The sequence below is a fragment of the Scyliorhinus torazame genome, chromosome 16 (genome assembly GCF_047496885.1).
Source record: "Scyliorhinus torazame isolate Kashiwa2021f chromosome 16, sScyTor2.1, whole genome shotgun sequence".
NCBI classification, from domain to species: Eukaryota; Metazoa; Chordata; class Chondrichthyes; order Carcharhiniformes; family Scyliorhinidae; genus Scyliorhinus; species Scyliorhinus torazame.
This window is the reverse complement of record NC_092722.1, coordinates 30,927,352-30,952,233: the sequence shown is the minus strand read 5'-3', so window position 1 is coordinate 30,952,233 and position 24,882 is coordinate 30,927,352. Positions and strand designations below refer to the sequence as shown.

Below are 24,882 nucleotides of genomic sequence, written 5' to 3'. Positions count from 1 at the left end.
TGTCTCCACCCCTCCACCCACCTCCACACCACCTTCACACACACCACACCCACACCACCCTCAAACCACCCTCACCCCCACACCACCCCAAAACCACCACCGGCATGTTCTCCCCATGTCAACATGGGTTTCCTCCAGGTGCAGCGGTTTCCTCCCACAAATCCCAAAGGACGTGCTTGTTAGTTAATTTAGACAGTCTGAATTCTCCCTCTGCATCCGAACAGGCGGCGGAATGTGGCGACTAGGGGCTTTTCACAGTAACTTCATTGCAATGTAAGCCTACTTGTGACAATAAAGATTATTATTAATAATAATAATCTTTTTTATTGTCACAAGTAGGCTTACATTAACATTGCGATGAAGTTACTGTGAAAAGACCCTAATCGCCACACTCCGGCGCCTGATCGGATACACTGAGGGAGAATTCAGAATGTCCAATTCACCTAACAGCACTTCTTTCGGGACTTGTGTGAGGAAACCGGAGCACCCGGAGGAAACCCACGCAGACACGGGAGAACGTGCAGATTCCGCACAGACAGTGACCCAAGCCGGAATCGAACCTGGGACCCTGGAGCTGTGGAGCAACAATGCTGGCCACCGTGCTACCGTGCCGCCATTATTATTATGAGTGAAGATGCTCCTGGGGCACTATCTGGTGCGCTGCAAACACATGCCCTGATACAGCAGGTGGAGGTAGGAACCCCAAGGGGGTGGACAGTCTGAGGGCTGGCCGACCCCAAGAACTAACTGCCGTCCAGACAGGTTTTGGGCTTCAGGAACAAACGGTCCCATCGACTGTGGAGATGCAGTCACAGAGCCAGGGATTGAATGAGAGGTCCTCGGCGAGCATCCAGCACCTGCAGGTATAGGTGCAGGAGTCCAACCTTGTGCAAGAGCAGGAGGTGGTGCCGACCATGCGTGCCACCCAGGCCTCCACCATATGGATGGCATCCGCGGTGGAGGACTTGGGGGCGAGTGTTTCAGCTTGGATCGGCATGTAATAGGCCTGGGGCATTCTCTGCAGGCGGTTGAGTCTCAGGGGATAGCTCCGCTCTCACCCCCATCCCATGGAATAGCCCGGGGGCCATTGGGCACCCTGAGGAAGGAGGAGGTGATGAGGCCCGTGCCGGTGACTCCCGCAGGGGAGGTGCTGGTACACCGCAGCACCTCAGACTCCTCCTCCACCCTCCCGTCTCTGGTGCATCACAGGGCAGCGGACAGAACAGGGCGACACCATGCCACCTGGGACACCTGAGCAGCAGCGGTCGCCTCAGAAGATGGCCGCCAAAAGGGGACTCAGGTCAAAGGATGGGACACACAGTAGGCGATGGGGATCACCTAGATGTTGCATTGTCTGTGCCCCTGGCCCGTCTCCCCCGCCCTCCCCTGGTCTGTGAACCTGGAGGTGATCAGAGCACCTCGTGCGCATTGGCCCTGGCACTCAAGTTTCATGGCCCCATGCCCTGTCCATCCTCAACCTTCCCCACATCCACCTCATCGGACGAGGACCGGCCGTCATCCTCCTCCAGCACGTCGCCCTTCTGCTGCGCCATGTTGTGGCGGATGCAGCAGGCCACCATGATGCGGTCGACCCATCCAGCACTATACTGGAGGGCCCCTCCAGAGCTGTCCAGGTACCTGAACCGCATCTTCAGGATGCCGAAACACCGCTCAATCATGGCCCTGGTCAAGGCATGGGCGTCATTGTAGCGGGCCTTTGCATCAGTCTGTGGCCTCCGGATAGGCGTCATCAGCCCCGTCGCCCAGGGGGCAATTCTCCAGCGGGGGTACGCCTTGAAAAGGCCAGGAACCGTTGACTGTGCCAGGATGAAGGCGTTGTGCACAGTGCCTGGGTATTGGGTGCAGACATGCACGATGCGCATCTGATTGACACACATCAGCTGCACATTCATCAAGTGGAGCCCCTTTCGGTTTGTGAAGAGTGGCCTGTCATCTGTAGGTTCTCATAGGGTGACATACATCCCATCGATCACTCCTCTGGAACTGGGACATCTCGGCAAATCCTGCTGCCTGGATCACATTGAAATGGATGTATTGTGCCTAGCAGGCATCTAGAGCTTCCGTGACGACGTGTATGCACCTGTGCACCGAGCTGTGTGACATCCCAGACAGATCCCCACTTGGCGTTTCTAAGGACCCCGTGGCGTAGACGTTCATGGCAACCGTCATCTTGACAGCCACTGGGAACGGGTGTCCTCCCTCATTCCCTCACACTGCCCGGTGCACCATGATCTGACAAATATGCTGTACAGTCCCCCTGCTCAGCCAGAGTCTTCGATGGCATGCCCATTCCGGCAGGTTCTCGAATAACGGGCGCTGGCGGTACACACGAGGGCTCATGCGGCGCCCTGTTTGCACATCCTCCTCCTCCTCGGCCTGTTGGGCGATCAGCCCCCCACCCTCAGCGGCTGCCTCCTGTTCCTCTGGAACTTCCTCCCCCTCAAGCAGCTCCAGCTCATACAGCCACAGTGCATCACCCAAGGCTGAGGCAACTAGGAGGAAGGTCACCATTGCTTGTTGTATTCCAATATCCATTGTCTGCAGGGTGTGAAAGGTCAACATATTAACACGGTGCATACCCCCGTGCCCAACCATGTCCAAAGGGCTACATGGTGGCCCCAGTTGGCACTGCGGACTCTACATGTCCCCCCCATCCCGCACCCCTGGCCCCATCGGTGCCGGGCAACTTGGGGGCCTCTGGCACTGGCGCCTGTCCCTGATGCCAGGGTACCGTCGGCTGGCACACGCTTGCCACCGGTATGCTCCACGGCCTCTGTCCCTTTTTTAAAAAAATATATTTATTCACATTTTTCAACACATTTTCAACAAAACTCCCCCCAACAAAAAGAAAGAAACAAGAGCACAACAATCAGAAATTATACATTGGATTTCCCCCATACACAATAACCCCCCATATAACATTTAAAAACACAAATAGTGAAAACCCCCCCACCTTCACCCAAACGCCACTCCAAAAGAACCCCCCCCCCCCCCGCCCTTGGGCTGCTGCTGCTGACCTCCTCCTAACGCTCCGCGAGATAGTCTAGGAACGGCTGCCACTGCCTGAGGAACCCTTGCACAGACCCTCGCAAGGCAGACTTTATCCTCTCCAGCTTGATGAACCCTGCCATGTCATTGATCCAAGCTTCCACACTAGGGGGCTTCGCATCTTTCCATAGTAGCAAAATCCTCCGCCGGGCTACCAGGGACGCAAAGGCCAGAATACCGGCCTCTTTCGCCTCCTGCACTCCCGGCTCGTCCGATACGCCAAATAATGGCAATCCCCAGCTCGGCTTGACCCGGGCGTTCACTACCTTGGACATAGTTCTCGCAAAACCCATCCAGCGCCGGGCACGACCAGAACCTATGGACGTGATTTGCCGGGCTCCCCGAGCACCTCCCACATCTGTCCTCCACCCCAAAGAACCTACTCAACCTCGCCCCTGTCATATTCGCTCTGTGAGTAACTTTGAACTGTATTAGGCTGAGCCTGGCGCAAGAGAAGGAAGAATTAACCCCACTCAGGGCATCAGCCCACAGATCCTCATCTATCTCCTCCCCAAGCTCCTCCTCCCACTTGCCCTTTAACTCCTCCACCGAGGCCTCCTCCTCTTCCTTCAGCTCCTGGTAAATCGCCGAAACCTTGCCTTCTCCAACCCATACACCCGAAATCACCCTGTCCTGAATCCCACATGCCGGAAGCAGCGGGAATTCACTCACCTGCTGCCTCACAAACACCCTCACTTGCATGTACCTGAAAGCGTTTCCCGGGGGTAGCCCAAACTTCTCCTCCAGCGCCCCTAGGCTCGCAAACGTCCCATCGATGAACAGGTCCCCCATTCTTCTAATCCCTGCACGATGCCAGCTCCGAAACCCCCCATCCATCCTTCCCGGGACGAACCGATGATTCTCCCAAATCGGGGACCAAACCGAGGCTCCCACCTCACCCCGGTGTCCCCACCACTTCCCCCAGATTTTCAGCGTCGCCGCCACCACCGGACTTGTGGTGTACCTTGTCGGCGAGAGCGGCAGCGGTGCCGTCACCAGCGCCCTCAGGCTCGTGCCCACACAGGACGCCATCTTTATCCTCTTCCACGCCGCCCCCTCTCCCGCCATTACCCACTTACGGATCATCACCACATTGGCTGCCCAATAATAGCCACACAAATTCGGCAGCGCCAGCTCCCCCCTGTCCCTGCTACGCTCCAGAAACACTCTCTTCACCCTCGGGGTCTTATTCGCCCACACAAATCCCATGATGCTCCTGCTTATCCGTTTGAAAAAGGCCTTGGGGATCATAATGGGAAGGCACTGGAACACAAAGAGAAACCTCGGCAGGACTGTCATTTTGACCGACTGCACCCTACCCGCTAGTGAGAGTGGCAGCATATCCCATCTTTTAAAATCCTCCTCCACCTGCTCCACCAACCGTGCCAAATTGAGCTTGTGCAGGACCCCCCAATTCCTAGCTACTTGGATCCCTAGGTACCGAAAGCTCCTTTCTGCCCTCTTCAGCGGTAGCTCGTCTATCCCCTTTCCCTGGTCCCCTGAATGCACCACAAAGAGCTCACTCTTCCCGACGTTGAGTTTATACCCCGAAAAGTCCCCAAACTCCCTAAGGATCCGCATGACCTCCACCATCCCCTCCACTGGATCCGCCACATACAACAACAGGTCGTCGGCATACAACGACACCCGGTGTTCCTCTCCCCCCCGGACCAGTCCCCTCCATTTCCTGGACTCCCTCAGTGCCATGGCCAGCGGCTCAATTGCCAGTGCAAACAACAAGGGGGATAAGGGGCACCCCTGCCTCGTCCTCCGGTACAGCCAAAAGTACTCCGACCTCCGCCGGTTCGTAGCCACACTCGCCACTGGTGCTCTATATAGTAGCCTGACCCCAACTGATGAACCCCGCCCCGAACCCAAACCTCCGCAACACTTCCGAAAGATACTCCCACTCCACCCGATCAAAGGCCATAGCTGCCACTACCTCCGCTTCCCCCTCCAACGAGGGCATCATAATCACATTGAGGAGCCTCCGCACATTTGTGGTTAGCTGCCTACCCTTCACAAATCCCGTTTGGTCCTCATGAATCACCCCCGGGACACAGTCCTCAATTCTCGTAGCCAGCACCTTCGCCATCAACTTAGCGTCAACATTGAGGAGCGAGATCGGTCTATACGACCCACATTGCAATGGATCCTTGTCCCGCTTCAAGATCAAAGAAATCAGCGCCCTGGACATTGTCGGGGGCAAGGTCCCCCCCTCCCTCGCCTTATTAAAAGTCCTCACTAGCAACGGGCCCAGCAGGTCCACGTATTTCCTGTAGAATTCAACCGGGAACCCATCCGGCCCCGGGGCCGACCCCGCCTGCATGCTCCCCAATCCTTTAACCAGCTCCTCCAGCCCAATCGGCGCCCCCAAACCAGCCACCTCCTCCTCCTCCACCCTCGGGAACCTCAGCAGATCTAGAAATCGTCGCAGCCCCTCCTCCCCCGCTGGGGACTCAAACCTGTACAGATCCCCATGGAAGTCCCTAAATACCTCGTTTATTCTCACCGCACTCCGCACCGTATTCCCTCCTCTATCCTTAACTCCATCAATCTCCCTCGCTGCCTCCCTCTTACGAAGCTGATGTGTCAGCATCCGACTCGCCTTCTCCCCATACTCATACGTCACCCCCTGCGCTTTCCTCCACTGTGCCTCTGCTTTCCCCGTGGTCAACAGGTCGAATTCCGTCTGGAGGTTCCGTCGCTCCCTAAGTAGCCCCTCCTCGGGGGCCTCTGCATACTTCCTGTCTACCCTTAAAATCTCCCCCACCAACCTCTTCCTCTCCCTCCCCACTCTCTTCTTCCTGTGGGCCCTAATGGAGACTAGCTCTCCCCTGACAACCGCCTTCAATGCCTCCCAGACTACCCCCACCTGCACCTCCCCGTTGTCGTTGGCCTCCAAATATTTTCAATACACCCCCACACCCGCCCGCACACCCCCTCATCCGCCAACAGTCCCACATCGAGGTGCCACAGCGGGCGCTGGTCCCTCTCCTCCCCCAACTCCAGCTCCACCCAATGCGGGGCGTGGTCCGAGATGGCTATGGCCGAATATTCCGTTCCCTCCACTTTCGGGATTCGCGCCCTACTCAAAATGAAAAAATCTATCCGGGAGTAGGCTCTATGGACGTGGGAAAAGAAGGGAAATTCCTTGGCCAGCGGCCTGGCAATCCTCCATGGATCGACTCCCCCCATCTGGTCCATAAACCCCCTGAGCACCTTGGTTGCAGCCGGCCTCTTACCCATCCTGGACCTAGAACGGTCCAGTGCTGGGTCCAGCACCGTGTTGAAGTCCCCCCCCCATTATCAAGCTTCCTACCTCCAGATCCGGAATCCGACCCAGCATGCGTTTCATAAATCCAGCATCATCCCAATTTGGGGCATATACGTTCACCAGTACCACCCGCACCCCCTGCAACCTACCACTCGCCATCACATATCGACCTCCATTATCCACTACAATATTCAGTGCCTCGAACGACACCCGCTTCCCCACCAGTATTGCAACCCCTCTGTTCTTCGCATCCAGCCCTGAATGAAAGACCTACCCTACCCATCCCTTTCTCAGCCTAACTTGATCTGTCACCTTCAGATGTGTCTCCTGGAGCATAACCACGTCTGCCTTCTGTCCCTTTAAGTGCGCGAACACCCGGGCCCTCTTGACCGGCCCGTTCAGACCCCTCACATTCCAAGTTATCAGCCGGATCGGGGGGCTACTCGCCCCCCCTCCTGCCAACTAGCCATCTCCTTTTCTAGGCCAGCCACGTGCCCGCGCCTCCCGCACCCTCCAGTCCCCCAGACGGCGGACCCCCGCCCCGACTACCTCTCCTACTTCCACCTCCCTTTTGGCCAATGCAGCAGCAACCAAGTTTCTCTCCCCCCCCCCCCCCCCCGCTAGATCCTCATCTAGCCATTTTGCTCCCCCCATGACACTCCCATAAGTCAGCTGACTCCTGCTGACCCCGGCCTCTCCCGCCATTCCATCGACCCCCCACTGTGAGAATCCCCCCACCCCTTGGCAGTCAGTGTGCACTCCTCTCCAGCACCACCCTTCCCCCCCCGGTCCCACCCCCATCCTTCCCTAACGCGGGAAAAAGCCTGCGCTTTCCTGAGCCGGCCCCACCCCCTCTGGCGCAGCTGCTTTTTGCGGCCTTACCCCAACTCCCCATCCCCGGGTCTCCACTCCCCCTCTTCCCCCGTGGGGCCCTACCCCTCCAACACCGACGCCCACACTCTCCCACAGCCCCCACATCAAATCCATTCACCCATCCCCACCCGACACTCAAACAAAAAGAACATTCCCCAAATGCTGTAAACACAGTAAACATCCCCCCCATGACAAACCCTCAATTTGAGTCCAACTTTTCAGTCTGTATAAAGTTCCACGCCTCATCAGGCGTTTCAAAATAGTGGTGCCGATCTTGGAACGTGACCCACAATCGCGCTGGCTTCAACATCCCGAACTTCACCCCCTTCCGATGGAGCACCGCCTTAGCCCGGTTGAAACCAGCCCTATTCTTAGCCACCTCCGCACTCCAGTCCTGATAAATTCAGATCTCCGTGTTCTCCCACCTGCTGCTCCGCTCTTTTTTGGCCCATCTCAGGACACGCTCTCAGTCCATAAAGCGGTGGAACCTCACCACTACAGCCCTTGGCGGCTTGTTGGCTTTGGGTCTCCTTGCCAGGACCCGATGAACCCCATCCAGCTCCATGGGCCTCGGGAAAGCTCCCGCGCCCATCAGCGAATTGAGCATCGTGTTCATATATGCCCCGGCATTGGGCCCCTCCACTCCTTCAGGGAGACCCAGAATCCGAAGATTCTTCCTCCTCGACCTATTCTCCAGGTCCTCGAATTTTTCCGCCCACATCTTGTGCAGCGCCTCGTGCACCCCCACCTTCACCGCCCGGCCCAAGATCTCGTCCTCGTTCTCCGAAGCTTTTTGCTGTACCTCCCGGATCGCCGCCCCTTGGGTCTTCTGGGTCTCCACAAACTTCTCAATCACCGCCTTCATTGGCGCCAGCATTTCTGTCCTCAGCTCCTCAAAGCAGCGTTTAAGAAACTCCAGCTGCTCCTGCGCCCACTGCGCCCACGCTGCTTGGTCTCCACCCGCCGCCATCTTGCTTTTCCTCCCTCGCACTTTTCGCTGCACCAGGATCACTTTTCTAACCGCTCCACTCCTGGTTCAATCCATATAATGTTGGGGGGACCTTGATGTCACCTTCCCACACTGGAAGCCGTCGAACAATTGCCGTTGGGGCCCCTCTGAAGAGCCCAAAGGTCCGTTCCTGGTGGTAGCTGCCGAACGTGCGACCTACCTAGGCATAGCCGCAACTGGAAGTCCCACGGCCTCTGTCCCTTGGGTGCGCCACGTGATGCCCCGCCGGCGGGTGGTGGCCAGTTGGGTGGGGGGGGGTGGATGGGGGGGGCGCTGGAGGGGTTTGGGCACCCAAACAGCCAGTGGCACTCTGCAGAATCAAGGGCCATGGTGGATGGTCAGTGGGGTACGTAGGAAGTTGGATGCCTTGCAGGCCATGCAGTGGTGGTCCCTGCCTGAACACCACCCCAGTCACCACCTGCCCCCCCCCCCCCCCCTCACCAGCCCTGGAAGGGCCCTCCTCACCCCCAGCCAGCCCGGCCAGTGTCAGGACCGGCTGCCCACGGTCGCTCACTGTGTGCCCTTCCTCCTCTCTCTCCCTCACCAGCCATGGCACCTGTTCCTCAATTTTTAAAAGTACAAGTGAACCTCACCATTGGGAATTCCACCCAAGTGGAGGCGGAGAATCGCAGAGCCCCCGGAGAATACCAGATCGGGCCCGCTAATGGTATGCAAACGTCATTTACTGCACGTATGGAGCGGAACGCATTGACACCGCTGTCAAGCACCAGAGAATTGTGATTTGATGTGAACCTGGCGTCTGCCACGATTTTGATGTCAAAACCAATTCTCCGCCCAATCGCCTTTCCCGATTTTGGTGTCAGCCGACGGAGAATCCCGCCCCAGTGATTCACCCCATGTATGTGTTTGTGTGTGTGCATGCCTGTGCACATTGCACCATTGCCCTCTTATACTGCAGAGAGCCAGTTGGTGAAAGATAGAACTGCAGCCAATCTTTGCACAATTTAGTATTTATTTCGAGTTATACATTATAAGCAGACATCCTAACAAATAAATGACAGTTTCTATCTGTGCCTATTTTAAGGAATTCAAGTGTTTCACCAGTTACTGTCCACAAACGACATAAAATTTAACACAATTAATATTCAAACCAACATCCCTCCCTTGAAAACATCAAGAACAGAGGGCACAAATTTAAAATTAGAGCTGGACCATTCAAAAGTGAAATCAAAAAGCACTTTTTCATATAAATGATAGTAGAAATCTGGAACTTTGTTCCCAAATGGCATGGATGCTAGGGGGAAACATGGAGCTTTCCAGATATTCAAGACTGATTTATTTTTGCTAGGTAAACATTTGAAGTTGAGGTACAGATCAGTCATGATCTAATTGAATCGGAGAGCAGGTTCGAGGGCTGAATGGCCTCTTTCTTTTTCCTAAATTCAATAGTTAAGTTCAGAATGTAGTTTTATCCTACAAGTCTGCATAACCCAGAGCAACTGAGGGATGCATGCTTGCCCTTTGAAATCCTTTACCTTACATTTGGGTTTTCCTTCTTCAGGTCTCCATTACAATGTGAAGACATCTCAGCCGTAAGTGTTGACTTCATCATTCAATCTTTTCTCATTGTCGGCACAGATAAACTCTTTATAAGACTTGTGGTCAAACCATATACTTACCATGTGGCCTGTGCAGCTATCCAGATGAACCCTGAATTCAAGTCAAAGGCTGTGGATAGAAGTCGGTAGTAATGCAAGGATCTTGACCCTGTGACTTGCAGTACTTAAGTTCCTCTTTGTTTCCTGGAAGGGGTATCCTGTGGTGAGGGAAAACCAAATGCTGGAGCAGCAAATATTTCAGCCTGAAGTAAACATGCTCCTTTCCAAAAAGATGAAGGATTCTGGATGCAGAGACAGCACACTGCCACATGTGGAACCTGTGTAGTGGCTATTATTTAACACATTCACAGATATCACTAGCATTGCCCATCTTCGGGTCCCTGTATAAGGGGTCATCTTGTCCACAAGGCATTGCATTGGTTGGCATTGTGGCTGAATCTGAGGAACGCACCCATCTGATCCTGTGCCAATCACTTTTTATTCTGGACTCCCTAGGATCAATATGGTATCCAGTCACCCGTTCCTTTCTTTCAGGCTCCCAATTTCCTGATCCCAAATCTCTGTTTTATGTTCTGCTCCTCTTTTCTAAACTCCAGTTCCTGTTTCTCAAACTCTCACTATCCTCCTCCCAGCTCCCAATCTCCTGCTCCCATCTCTCAGGTGCCCAGTTTCCTTCTCCTCTGTCTCAGGCTTTACATCTCCTATTCTCTTCTCTCATGCTCCCATGCTGCTAACCCCACTTTCAGGCTTCCATCTCCTGCTCCCCTCTTTCAGGCTCTCATGCTCCAGCTCCCTGCTGTAAGGTGTTGGTCTCAGTTTGGTAGGTCTGAAGAGGTTTTTGCAGTCATACATAAGTTAACTTGAAGTCTTTATTGACTCTTAGAACTATTTACAAATAAAGGTACAAGTTAGTAGATTATCATAGATTATCATAGAATTTACAGTGCAGAAGGAGGCCATTCGGCCCATCGAGTCTGCACCGGCTCTTGGAAAGAGCGCCCTACCCAAGGTCAACACCGCCACCCTATCCCCATAACCCAGTAACCCCACCCAACACTAAGGGCAATTTTGGACACTGAGGGCAATTTATCATGGCCAATCCACCTAACCTGCACATCTTTGGACTGTGGGAGGAAACCGGAGCACCCGGAGGAAACCCACGCACACACGGGGAGGACGTGCAGACTCCGCACAGACAGTGACCCAAGCCGGAATCGAACCCGGGACCCTGGAGCTTTGAAGCAATTGTGCTATCCACAAGGCCACCGTGCTGCCCGTAATGTCTCCATACTTGCTGATACACACTGCCTTGTCCACACTCGACTCTCCCTGGGCATGGGTCTCTTACGCTGTGTGGCTGGTACTGTACCCAGTTCCATATTAACCCTGCATGTGTTAAACCCTTATAATAGTTACTTCTCTCAGGCTCAGTTTTCCTGCTTCCCTCTCTCAGGCTCCTTCTCCCTCTCTCAAGCTCCCGCGTTATCTCTCAGGCTTCTGCTCGCTTCTCTCAGGCTCCTGCTCCCCCTCTCTCAGGCTCTGGCTTCCCTCTCTCAGGCTTCTGCTCGCTTCTCTCAGGCTCCTGCTCCCCCTCTCTCAGGCTCTGGCTCTCCCTCTCTCAGGCTCTTGCTCTCCCTCTCTCAGGCTCTGGCTCTCCCTCTCTCAGGCTCTTGGTCCCCTCTCTCGGTCCCCTACTACCCTCTATGAGGCTCTGGCTCCCGCTCTCTCAAGCTATGGTTCTGGCTCTCCCTCTCTCAAGCTCTGGCGTCCCTCTCTCAGGCTCTTTCTCCCCTTTCCCGATCTCCTGCTTACCTCTCTCATACTCTGGCTCCCCCTCTCTCAGGCTATGGCTCTGTCTCCCCTCTCTCGGTCTCCTCCTCCCTTCTCTCAGGTTCTTGTTCCCCTCTCTCGGTCTCCAACTCGCCTCTCTCAGGCTCTGGCTCTCCCTCTCTCAGGCTCTGGCTCTCCCTCTCTCAAGCTCTGGCGTCCCTCTCTCGGTCTCCTGCTTCCCTCTCTCGGTCTCCTACTCCCGTCTCTCTGGTTCTGGCTCTCCCTCTCTCAAGCTCTGGCGTCCCTCTCTCAGGTTCTGGCTCCCTTCTCTCGGTCTCCAGCTCCCCTCTCTCGGTCTCCTACTTCCCTCTCTCGGTCTCCTACTCCCCTCTCTTTGGCTCTGGCTCTTCCTCTCTCAGGCTCTGGCTCTCCCTCCCTCAGGCTCTGGCTCTCCCTCTCTCAGGCTCTGGCTCTGACTCTCCCTCCCTCAGCCTCTGGCTCTCCCTCTCTCAGGCTCTTTCTCCCCTCTCTCGGTCTCCTACTCCCCGCTCCCTCTCTCAGGCTCTGGCTCCCCCTCTCTCAGTCTCTGGCTCCTCCTCTCTCAGGCTCTGGCTCCACTCTCTCGGTCTCCTGCTCCATTCTCTCAGGCTCTTGCTCCCCTCTCTCGGTCTCCTACTCCCCTCTCTCAGGCTCTAGCTCCCTCTCTATCAGGCTCTGACTTCCCCTCTCTCATGTTCCTGCTCCCCTCTCTCAGATCCAGCTACCCTTCTCTCAGTCACTTGCTCCCCTCTCTAAGACTTCCAGGTTCCTACACTTCTGTCTGAGGCTGTTGATCCTCTTTTGCATGCTCCCACTCGCCTGCTTCCCTATCTCAGGCTACATGTTTCCTGCTTCTCTTTGTCAGACTCCAGCTTTTCCCTCTCAGATTCCTAATCTCCTACTTTTTCTCTCAGGCTACTGATCTCCTTCTCCCCTATCTCTGGCCCAATTATCAGGCGCTCCTTTCCTCATCTCCAGCACTCCTCTCTCTGGCTTTTGTTCTCCTGATCCTTCTTTCTGGTTTTGATCTTCTGCTTCCTTCTTTGTAGTGCTGCATCTAACAGTGCTTGATAAAATCTGCTTTCTGAGGAGTCTTGTGTATAGAAAAGGCAGCTTACATGCATAATACAATGTTCAGTTTTTTTCTGGGTTGGGGGATTGAGGTGGTTTAATGTTTTATTTACGTTCCCTTTATTTCAGGAGTATTGATAGTAAAATATATTTGCAGTAAAGAGGTAAATAAACCAAAAATAAATAAAAGTAAGTTTTTGTCTCAGGAAGTTCACTGACAGCTAACAGTCACTCTCAATCTGTGCTCTCTTCTCAAATCAACAGGAGAACAGATGTAGCCCTCAACGATTTTGTGATTGACACGACTGACCTGAGATTGAACAAAAATGAGGGAATAAAACTGGGTATGTGTGATGTTGGTTAGATTTGCTGACTAAATAGTATGCTTAAACTTCACTGGCCATTATTGTGCGACCCATTGCGCCCAGCCCTGATCTCGTTGCGCCGGGAGTATCGTGGGAGAGGCCCAAATCTGGCTTCATGCCAGGCAACCATACCCAAGTCATCCGAACTGCAATGCCCGGCTCGATCAGAAAATCATAATTAAATGAGCCATTAGGCACACCCTATTTGAGGCTGCATTCTCTCAGCGCCTGGGAGTCACCGGTTGTATCGGCAAGGCCTCAACCGGACCCCGATTTGTACTGGTCTCCACAAGCGGAGACCAGGTGTGATGGCCAACCCAGGGATCTTGGAGACCATTGGAACCCTCCCAGTTGGTTGGAGGACAGAACAGGGCAATATCCTGGCCCCTGGGCACCCTGGCAGTGCCAATCTGGCCAGAATACAAAAATAAATAAAAGTAAGCATCTGTCTCAGGAAGTTCACTGACAGCTAACAGTCACTCTCAATCTGTGCTCTCTTCTCAAATCAACAGGAGAACAGATGTAGCCCTCAACGATTTTGTGATTGACACGACTGACCTGAGATTGAACAAAAATGAACCATGAATGTATCAATTAAATGTGTCCTTCACAGATACCTGCAATTTTTCTGTTTTTATTTTTCCTCATCCCCATCCTGAAGTCTTTGACATATGCTGAGGAATGGGTTTCATGGTCATAATCATTTCATTCAAATGGTCATCCCTCAGATGTAAACCAAAGTGTACCAACTGGAGACTGTGCTACAAGCATCTATGGTTCACTAGGCTTTGGGAAGAGAATGGGACATTGTGTTTAACTATTTGTTGCTCTAGTAATGATTCAACAAAAATAGGATGGGTCAAATTGTCTTTTATTATATTAACTTATATAATTTAATGACATTTAGATGCAATGGGCATTAGAAACAAACCCAAATTGTCTCCACTGAACATCTAAACACTCTCACATTCAAACCCCAGACAGTGATCCGGAACTGTAACTAATTCCCACTCTCCCGCTCAAGCTCCAATGATTCAAACAAATGACAGTCCCCTAATTTCAGCCCAGCATAGGTTTAAAGTAGTTAACAGCACAGATTGGAGATTAAACATCCTTTTTAGTTTGAATAGGTTAGTGCTCCAGCGAAAAGATTTAAAAAAAGATTTTAATAGCATCGAAGGGTATGGGGAGAAAGTGGGAATATTACATTGAGATAGAGGATCAGCCATGATCATATTGAATGGCGGAGCGGACTCAAAGGACCAAATGGCTAACTCCTGCTCCTAGTTTCTATGTTTACAAACTGAACCATCAGCAGAAGTCGATACTCTGATATGCTCAGGTAATATTTATTATTCTCAATCACTGGTCTGGTGTATATTTAAATATCTCTGGCATGACCAGTATTCAGATCCCCACTTCTACATGCAATGTGACAGCCAAGAATGCTGTTATCAGATTATTCTGACAGGAGCACCATTCCACACTGTATTGCTGACGATTTGTGTATGACTTGCCTGAGTGAAGTTATATCACTGACTGCAAGGGTCGGTGGATTTCTGTAGCAGTCAATAACTTAGAGGCAGGAGTCCTGAAGGGCAGATGTGTGGGTGGGTGAGGACATTTGTGAGGTGGGAAGAGTGTAGGTGGTCTGAACGTTTGTGCATATTGCAGAGTGAACATACTGCAGTTCTAATTTTTAGCAGACTACAAGAACAACATACTAAAGGAGAAGGCTGCAATGACAAGAGAGAAGGTGGAACTGCTCAGGGATATCCCCCCAAAGAACCTAGATAGAGGTATGTTGGGGCTTAAACCCCTTGATCCCTGGTGTTTTATTTATGTTTTTCATATTTTTCTAAATATTCTTGTTATGAAGTCCATCTTTTCATCTCTCGCAATCAACAATCCTACTGCTACCCTGCAATAATCTGCCAGGAGTTCAGCGGTGGGATGAGTCTGTGACCAGGATATTGTTCCCTCCCCCGTGCTGAGTTTGATGGCCGGGGTGGCACTTAATCAGGCGGATTGGTAGCAGGTGGGAACCCTGCTCCAAATCCTCCACCCCGATTAAGTCGGTGTAGGGAAGCTCATTGACAGCCTTCCTTGACGGGTGGCACAGTGGTTAGCACTGCTGCCTCACAGCTCCAGGGAGCCGGGTTCAATTCCTGCCTTGGGTGACTGTCTGTGTGCAGTTTGCACTTTCTCCCTGTGTCTGCGTGGGTTTCCTCCGGGTGCTCCGGTTTCCTCCCACAGTCTGAAGGTGTGCGGGTTAGGTGGATTGGACATGCTAAGATTGCTCCTTAGTATCCAAAAGGTTAGGTGGGATTACTGGGTTACGGGGTTAGGGTGGAGGCATGGGCTTAAGTAGGGTGCTCTTCCCTAGGGCTGGTGCAGACTCAATGGGCCGAATGGCCTCCTTCTGCATTGAAAATTATATGATTCCTGCTCTGCCATCAATTAATGGCCACTTCAGGGCCTCATTCCATTGTCACTGGTATATTTACGCAATGGTGGGCAGGGACTTGCCATGTGGGGAGCATGAACAGCAACCTGTGTGGGGCTGATTGTGGACTCTGGGGGCTGGGAGGGCTTTGTTCAAAGTTTGATCAAGGGACCCTGTATTAGGCAGGGGAGGCCCACTGACTGCTGCCACCTGCCCCGACTGCTGACAATTCTCCCCACAACTCCTCACCATCACTCACTTCTGGCCTGCGATCCAGCAACAACCCTAGGCATCAGGTGGGGGTTGTTCCAGAAGCTATTGCTTCCACAGTGGGAACTGTGGCTCAATAGAGCTGCCAGCCTCTGCTTGACAGCTCTTAGATGGGACCTCCACCCCTGGGTCATTGATCATGAGGGAAAGCACATCACTGGCCTGTCAAGTGCCTGAGTGGGCAAGATGTGGCGGGCTTTCCCTGAAAGAGGCATCAGAGGACTCTTGCTGAACTTTCCATCTAGCGACAAAGCTTTCACAATATTCTGACCTGTGTGATTCCTCCATAGGTTGATGGTGTGTGGATCTGTGCCTGTGATTTTTTTCCCCCCACAATGATGGAACATAAGTCTGTGCCTGTGATTACATGATGCAGCAATGGGATCAGGATCTGTATCTCTGATTCCTCCACAGTGATGGATTAATAGTCTTTGGCCCGGATTTAACCTGGAGGCAGTGCCTCCAACCACTGTACTGAAAGTCAAGGATGAGCCCTCCTCCACTGATGCTGGAAGCCACAAAGCTATTTTACATATCTCAGGCAATTAATTGCCTGAGGTCATGACTTCCAACCCAGCCTGTGGCAGGATGTCACATCTCCAAGTGCTCCTAGCCAATGAGAGTTCCGGCAGTCCTCCAGTGCAGCAATACCAGCAGGAGTGGTGGCCGCTACTGGGAATGCAGCCTGTCTGAGTCAGTGAAGTGGGTGGGGGAAGAAGGTAAGTGGTGTGGGCTCACTTTGGCCAGTCAGCCTGGACCGGGCATGAGGAATGAGGTTGCACAGTTGGACAGCTGGAAGTGTTGGTTCATCAATCAGGCCTAGCTCTTCCCATTGGGGGGTCTCTCCGTTGGTGCAGGGTGCCTGAACAGGCAGGATACCCCCTTCAAGCCCACAGTCAGGCTGCCCAGGTCTACCTTGCCACATATCCACATGGCACTGGCATCCCCCCACCCCTGCCACTGGTATTTTACCAGCAGTGGCAGAAGAGGCCCCTAAGTGGCTATTAATTGGCCCAAGGGTTGGTTGGGCCATCCAACACCTAACCTGTCACGAGTAAAGTACTAGCACTGGTGCCCTCCCCACCATCCCACTTGATTTTACACCCCATCACTTCCCCACTTGCCAGTCCATTCTCGGATGCATGTCAAATTCTGGCCCGTGTCTGTGATTCTCCCACACTGTTATTCTTGGGGCAGGATCTGACTGTGTTTCCTCGACACTGATCGGACTGTGTTCTATGTCTGTGATCCCATAACACTGATACGTTGGGAGTCTAAGGGCTGGAATTGATGGGTCGCAATGATCCCTGCCCTGCAACCCCGGCTAAAACATCAGTGGGGGGACCTCACCTAAGATCCCAACGGCTACCCTGCAGCAATTTCACAGAATTGTTACAGCGCAGAAGGAGGCAATTTTACCCATTGTATCTGGATCTGTTCTTTGAATGAGCAAATTACCTTGTACCATTCCGCTACCTTAAAGTCTGGGAGCAGCATTATTTTGTTTAATGCAAGACTCTCTTGGTCTTGGAGAGCTGCAGGCCAACTGGGTGGCCAGTTCCAGTGGTGTCAGCTGGGAGCAGTGGCAATTGCTGGGATTACAGCCATCTGACCACAGTGAGGAGCTCTAGGGAATTCCAGTGTCAGGGTCTCAGTGAGGGAGTTGGGCAGCTGGGTTCATAAGACCAGGTGAAAGTTAAAGAGGGGATGACTTGGGGGCTGCCCCCAAGGAACCCGCAAAGAAAGGTCCACCCAGTTGCTTGACACAGCCCGCCAACCTAAGCTGTAGGGCTCCTCGCATAGCGTGGACCTCCCCGAGGGTAAAATACCAGCAGCAGCAGGATGAGACACCCTAAAGTAGTCATTCATTTACTATTCAATGGCCTCAGTAGGCCCATGCCCAGTTAGCAAGCTGTCAGATGTCTCCTGCACTCTCCACACAAATTTCAGACAGGTTGGGTAGGTGGGTCAGTGGCAGGAAGGTGACCGACTGGATTTTACTTGCCACCTCATTGCCTTCAAACCTGCCAAATGGGGAGTCTATCCATGCACTTTCTCCACAGGGTGATTTCAGTCATGCCGCTGTGATTAGAACTAGGCATTTGTCCATAGCAAGAGCACACTGCCTCCCCTCTGGTTCCATTTAACAGTCTCTTTTTACATGTTGAATGGAAGCTGCGCCAACCTTGCCTCTTGATAACATACGGTGCCTTTGTCTAGAAAGCAGGAGAAGGTAAGGGGACAACCCTGAATCTCAGCTCATCAGCACTTACATTGGTCATTCAGTGACTGGAGGCCAAGGCATTCATAATGCAAGTCTGCTCATTCTCACAGGTGAAGAAGGGAAGCGTTCCTCTGATTGTTAAACTTACGGAAAGTTAATAAATGCCATTTGTACCAATTTAAATGAGGGTTGTTACTAATTTCTCTTGATTTATTTCCTCAGATTTTGAGAAGCAATATTGGAAATAAAGAGAGTGATGCTGCTGGCTGGATCCAGAAGCTGATCAATAAGGGGTCTATATGAAGAAATCAGTTCCATTTATCAATACCCTTCAATAATACAGCACATAATAAAAGTATACATATCAATGATATTGTCATGAACATATCCCAGAACTGTGCGGCAAACTTTGTAGAATCATGACATCAAATTGCCTGACTGAGAACCTTTCATTTACCTGACACATCTGCTATTTCAGACCTGCAGTGGTTTTACTTGATGAGGGAAACAAGCACCAGTTGTAACCTGTGTTAACATCATTGGTCAGAAGAGGAATGGTGGATTTCATGGCTGGCTTTAACTGTCCAAATGATGTTAGTTGCAGGGAGGGTAGAGGTCCTAGGAGCACAAGAATGCAAGGGTAAGTGCTGCTCCTTTCAAAGTTGTTGGCTGTGACATTACTTGAAGAAATACCACCAAAATTCAATGATATACAATCTGTAACTTGGGGACTGTAAGTACAACACACCAATTTGTGCAGTTACTTTCAAGCCATTACCAAGTGGAAGACCAAGCAATTTAACAGCTTAAAACTAACATCAGTGTGGATCACCAGTCCTGCAATCTATCTATCCTCCCATTTGCAATTCATCAGTCTGTCCTTCTCACCATCTCCAATGTCAATGTCCCTTCCTCCACCTCCAATCCTTCAGTCTGTCTAACCCTCTTATCTCCTTTCCCTCAGTATATCTCTCCATCTCCAATTCCTCAGTCTCTGTCCCTCAACCCCAGCCCCTTATTGTGTCTATCGCCACCTTCTCCAAACTTTGTGGGTTTCTCCCCTATCTCCATTCTATCATTGCGTCTATTCCTGCATCACAAATTCCCCTGCCTCTCTCGCTGTCTTGTACAGCCCGTCCATGTGTCTATCACTGTGTCTTCAATCCTGTAGTCTGTTTATCTTTCATCCCAACCCTCAGTGTGTTTCTCCTCCCATCTCCAACCTCTCTGTGTATCACTCCATCCATCTCCAATCCCTGTCAGTCAATTCCTCCAACTTTAGTTTTTGAGTGCTTCTTTCTTCCTGACCAGCGATTTGTCTCTTCAAAAGTGAATTTTCTCTTGTTTTAAAGATCCCATTTTTTTCTGGTTAGAATTCAAGTAATAAGTCTCAGGAAATGAAAAGTTCCACTCAATATTTTGTGAATAATTTCTAAAATGTGCTGCATAAAACAGGTTATATCCCATGATAATCCAAAAATGCAACAATTTAGAAATATTCTAAACAAGAATGATATTATACAAGATTATCAGTGTGTGACAATTATTCAATTTATTTGTCTTATTTCATAAAATGCTGCAATTTCAAAAAACACAATGCTGCATCCCTTGACCCTGCTCAGTCCACAGTTACTGAGACAGGATTATATCCAGGTGTTTCATGTCGCATTTCCATTCCTCACTTGATTTTATTTGCCTGTGAGTGTACCTGTCATATCATATAGATGACTTATCACTGACCTGTGATCAGTAGGGTTCAGCCTGGGATAACTGCTGTTGGCCTAGGATCTTTGGGGTTCAGCACCGATGCCAGGGATCAGCCTGAGGTAACTGTCGCTGGCCTGGAACCAGCAGTGGACCATACATTCACGTACGGCTTCAACTGCAATATAACTGATAATGATACAAGATAGGAGGAGGAGACTGGGTGAGTGTTCTCAGTCCAGGTATAATCACAACCAGTGCCAGAAAAATAAAACACTACTCTTATATTTTTTCATTGTAAACACCCAATGTTTTTTGTATAAGTAAATTTAATGGGTTGAATTGGTCTTCCCTGTATATTAATTACTTGAAAAAAGAAAAGTAGCCATACAAAATCAATTACAACTCGTTTGAAACATCTTCATCAGATTGCCTTTTATTTAATTGAGGCCACGACAGCACCAAAATCAAGGTGAGTTGGAAAAAGAATCAACGACATAGGGAGGAGTTTGGTTGACACCAAGTTTTGTTTTTTATATACTGAGGACTGTAGGAAGAAGAAAAAATGAGGTAAGTGAAGAAAGAGCTGCACAATTTGAGGGCCTACGGAATAATGAGTTTGGATGAAAGATAGTGGGATGGAATTTGATTTACACCTATTGAGAATGATGGGAGGGGGATCAGGGAGTAAAATTGGCTCTCCCGTCTGTCCATGTCTTGTCCATTATTCTATCTAAATTGTCTGTGCTATCTAATGATATTTTGATACTAGACTACTTAACTAATATTCCAAATACATATAAACAATCAGAAAATCACTGTTGTTCAGCAGAAAATTTCAACATCGTTACTGGAGCCATTCTCTTCCTTACTCTATTAACTGCCGGCATTTTACAGGGCAGTACATGTAAAAGTGTTATCGGAGTAGATCTGTAGTGAGTTGGCTGTTGTGGAAATATTACTTTTGCTAACTTGCCAGATGGACTTTTTAAAATATATTCTTTCATGGGACGTGGGCATCACTGACAAGGCATGTTGCCCATCTTTAATTGCCCTTGAACTGAGTAGCCTGCTAGGCCATTTCAGAGTGCAGTTAAGACTCCACCACACTGCTGTGGGCTTGGAGTTACATTTAAGCCAGATCAGCAGGTATTTAGTGCAGATGGAATTTTACAACGATCAAGAACAGTTTCATGTTTACTATTATGAAGATTAGAGTCTCATTCCAGATTTTATTAAGTCAGTCAATATAAATTCCACCAAATCGATGTCCCCAGAGTATTAACCTGAGTCTCTGGCGTACAGGTTCAGTGGTATTACCACTGTACTGTCTTTCCCCGATTCCCATAGTGAAGCTCTCTTCAATCTCTGATCTACTGGCATACCAGCAAGTTTCCAGTTCTTGATAGAGATAGAGTGTTTCTATTCTGTATACTGTAGCTATCGGAAATAGTACATTAAAGCTTAATTTGACACAATCCTAGTAACAACACCAACTCTAAGCCAACAAGAACTCTTATGTAGCAGGCTTGCAAATCTCAACCAGGTCACTTTCAAATCTCCACAAATTTGTAAATTTGGAATACGAATTCCAAAATCAGGCAAAAGGCAGGATTTGAGAAAATATGCCACTGGGATTGGTGAAAGTAGAATTGGAGGGTACTGGTGGTAGAATCAGCAGAATTCAGGGTGACATTGGAGTAGCACAAGTAAAGTGTGTAATTTAAGTAGGACACAGGAGCAGAATTGGGGTTCAGATTTGTGCATGGCCGATGACAATCAGAGTTTTCTTTACCAACAGTAAAAATTCACTGAAAACATTGATAAATAATGATATCCCCACTTTGCAAAACATAGTAAATTGGAACATGAACTTCTATTTTCAAAAATGTGTTTCTAGTGTCCATTTAAAAAAATATAGATGGACTGCTCAAACCTGGCCTGGAAGGGGAGGAACATTAACAAAAGCACTCAAATTCTTCTAACATAAGACATCAAGGCCCGAATTTCTCAACACACCATCCACTCCCAATTGTGAGGCAGATGAGATGTCAAAATATTAGGATTTGGCAACTAACCATCCCCTCCCCTTTAAATTTAAGATTGTAGATATTGGGCCATGGACCATAAATGACATGGAGTTAATGTACCAAAGTCATGCCTGATGACAACACCAACCCCATAACTTTAATAATAAGGGGACACCTGACCTATGGGATTTCCAACAGCTCATCCAAGGCAGAAGCTACACGCTCTCCAAGCATTCGTTGTCGGCCAACAAGGCCAATCAAGGAATCTTTTGCTTTGCCTCGGCCCAAAACACAGCTTCCCCTGCCATCCCAATTGCCAGCCTGCCTACAGCCCTCCTGGCCACAATCCTCTTCCTGTTAATATCAAGGTCAAAGTTCTGTGCAGCAAAAAGTAGAATTATTCAAATTGTAATGTATATGTGAGACCTGCAGAGAGGAGGGAACAGACAGGATTGATTTAACTACTTCCACCAAGGCATGAAAATATGGAAAATTCAAAAGTGTGTTGAAACCTTTTTTTTTTAGAAAAAAGCAGTTGAGAGCAGATTGGACAGAATACAGTAGTTTGCTCTAGTCCTTTATATTTCTGTGATCCTAGTCTTTAGGATAGGATTCAACCTGTTGCTTGCTCTTTGACCTTTTTCTCTCATTTCATCCAAAATTATGTTTTGGCACATCTGGAAATTATTTTATATATGCATATCTGTGTCTGACATGTGTCACTCTTCCTGTTATCAATACTCTACCTATGGCGCATTAAAACATTAGCTCTGCTTTGCAGTCTAACTGGTGCAGCTATTTCTATTAGTGTGACAAGGGCTATGGTGTATGAACATAAAAAGTGTCACTACAATAGGACTTCTTGTGCTCCTACATAATTCCCCGTGCAAATAATTGGGAGTTACTTGCCATTAACAGTGTATGTAATGCCACTTTTAAAATGTTGGAGATTAGTGCCTGCTCTCTTGCCAATCAAATCACATTATTATTACATACTTATCTCAAATGTATTATAGAGTATACAGTCTTTGTATACTGGCTTGATACAGTTCTACAGTATGCTGTTAAATGAGCAAATGTTCATGAATTTAAATAAAGAAAACACATGCCTTGTTTTGTCTCATTTTTTAGTCAATTGTTTTCACAGCAGTCACGTCTACCACACAGTATGAGGACCTGCATTTCACTCAATATTAAGCTGCTCAGAAATCAACACATTTAGGAACTGGAGAAGGCCGATATTTTATTTAACTCTGAGTCTGAATTGCTGTGGCAACATGCACTTTTACACTCATATTGTGGACTGGAGCTATGGCAAGGGATGGCCACGGTTCATAAGTTGTTTCCAGCACGGCTGACCAGGAATCTCTCCCACTCTTACTGCCTGCCATTGGTTTGTGTTGAGAATTTGCAGGCTGATACTCAGCCTTTTTGGCCACCAAGTCATGGGGTGGGAGTCAAACCAGAGCTTCTGGTTCAAAAGCAGGGATGTTATTCACTGCGCCACAAGATATCTTATTCTTCAGCCTGGACCGCTGTTGAAATGAATCATAGCTGATATGTTCCTCAACTTCATTTCTGTAGCTTTGCTTCATATACCTTGGGATCCTCAGCCAACAATAATCTATTTTCTCTGTCTTGGATGCTTCAATTGACAAAGAATGGCCTTTTGAGACTTCCAGAATTCTACTGCCCTTTGTGTGAAAACGTGCAGCCTGATTTCAATGATCTAGCAGCACATAGGATGGAATTTTGACATATTTTGGCAAAGTATCATTTCGGGCAGGAAAAATGGAGGATAGCCTATTGGCTGCATTGCTGTATTTTCTGCTGTATTTTTAAACATTTTGCCAAAGCAAAATAGAGGAAGAGGTCACATGATGTCATGCCTATCGGGACACCCTTTTCCTGATGTAAATGAATAAAAATTCAAACAATCCCCCACCCCAATGCAACCATCCTCCATCCACCACAGAACCCCCCCCCCCCCAGCACTTTCCTCACGGAACTCCACTACCATGGAATCTGCACCCCCCCCCCCCCCCCCCACACACAAATGCAATGCCCCTGTGGCACTGCCCAGGAAGTGCCACGGGGCAGTGCCTGGGTATGACCTTTTCCCTCCTAAGGTACTCACCTTTGCACCTCAGGTGGGTTCAGCAGGCCAGGTGCATATCATGGAGGACCTGTCGTGATTCATGCCAACGTGAATGGACAATTTAACGTGGGGAGCGTAAACTTCTGTTAACTATATTTAAATTGATGCAAATTGGAATTGCGACTTTTAAGGTTGGAATTTGTTATACATCATTGGCAGGGTTGGGGGCAATCAATCGGGGAAATCCCACCAGTATAAAAGCTGCCCCCTCCGTCTTTCCTGCCCCTCAAAGACAAAAGCAGAAATCCCCCCCCCCATTTTTATAAAATCTTTCAGTAAGTCTGGATCTACACATGATTGAAGCAAACTGTGAATGATAAAGTATAGTCCATAATGGGTTTTTTAATGTTATGGTTGTTAATGCTGCGTTAATTATGTGGAAACATTGAAAATGGTGACAGTAGAAGAAAAAGTGAACAATTCAAAAATAAGATTGAACAAAACATTAATGCTTACAAATTGGAACTGTAATGTGTTAAAACAGTACTTTCATATGCCTTTCACAATTTCCTTCTGTCATATGTACATCAAAAGTATTTAAAGTTGTACATGGCTTTTATAAACATCTCTATTTTTAAAAGTCCCTATTGTACTTGACTGCAGAAGGTGTTTTTGAAAAACCTCTTTAGTCAACATTCCCCATTAAAAATGCCCATAATATATAATTAATAACAAGATTTTCCTACATAAATTCATCACACCTAACTTTACTGAGTTTTTTGATGCAATATCAAGGTTGATGAGGATAGTTGATTGATGTGGTGGATATGATATTCCAAAAGGCACTTGTTAAAGTGCAACATAACAGGTTTATCAGCAAATTTAAAGCTTGTAAAATAAAAGAGACAGTGGCAGCACAGATACAAAATTGGCCAGGTGACAGAAAACAGTTATGGTGAACAGTTGTTCCACAGACAAGAGAAGTGGGGTTCACCAGGACCACTGCTGTCCTTGATCTATATTAATGATCGAGACGTAGGTATGCAGGGTATAACTT

At 49.4% G+C, this 24,882-nt stretch overlaps 1 protein-coding gene across 2 annotated transcripts in view; it reads left to right on the top strand.

The window, feature by feature from the left end:
- The window catches only part of LOC140392660 (matrix remodeling-associated protein 8-like), a 142,973-nt gene extending 120,133 nt beyond the window's left edge, over nucleotides 1-22,840 (top strand). The window contains exons 7-10 of one of the 2 annotated variants that reach the window (XM_072478152.1): nucleotides 9,751-9,781; nucleotides 12,953-13,032; nucleotides 14,760-14,852; nucleotides 18,216-22,840. In XM_072478152.1, coding sequence (XP_072334253.1) covers nucleotides 9,751-9,781; nucleotides 12,953-13,032; nucleotides 14,760-14,852; nucleotides 18,216-18,241 — 230 coding nt within the window. In that variant the 3' untranslated portion in view covers nucleotides 18,242-22,840. Of the gene's footprint in view, nucleotides 1-9,750; nucleotides 9,782-12,952; nucleotides 13,033-14,756; nucleotides 14,853-18,215 lie in introns of both variants that reach the window. The other variant, XM_072478151.1, reaches the window with a different exon arrangement.
- Nucleotides 22,841-24,882: the final 2,042 nt, after the last annotated feature.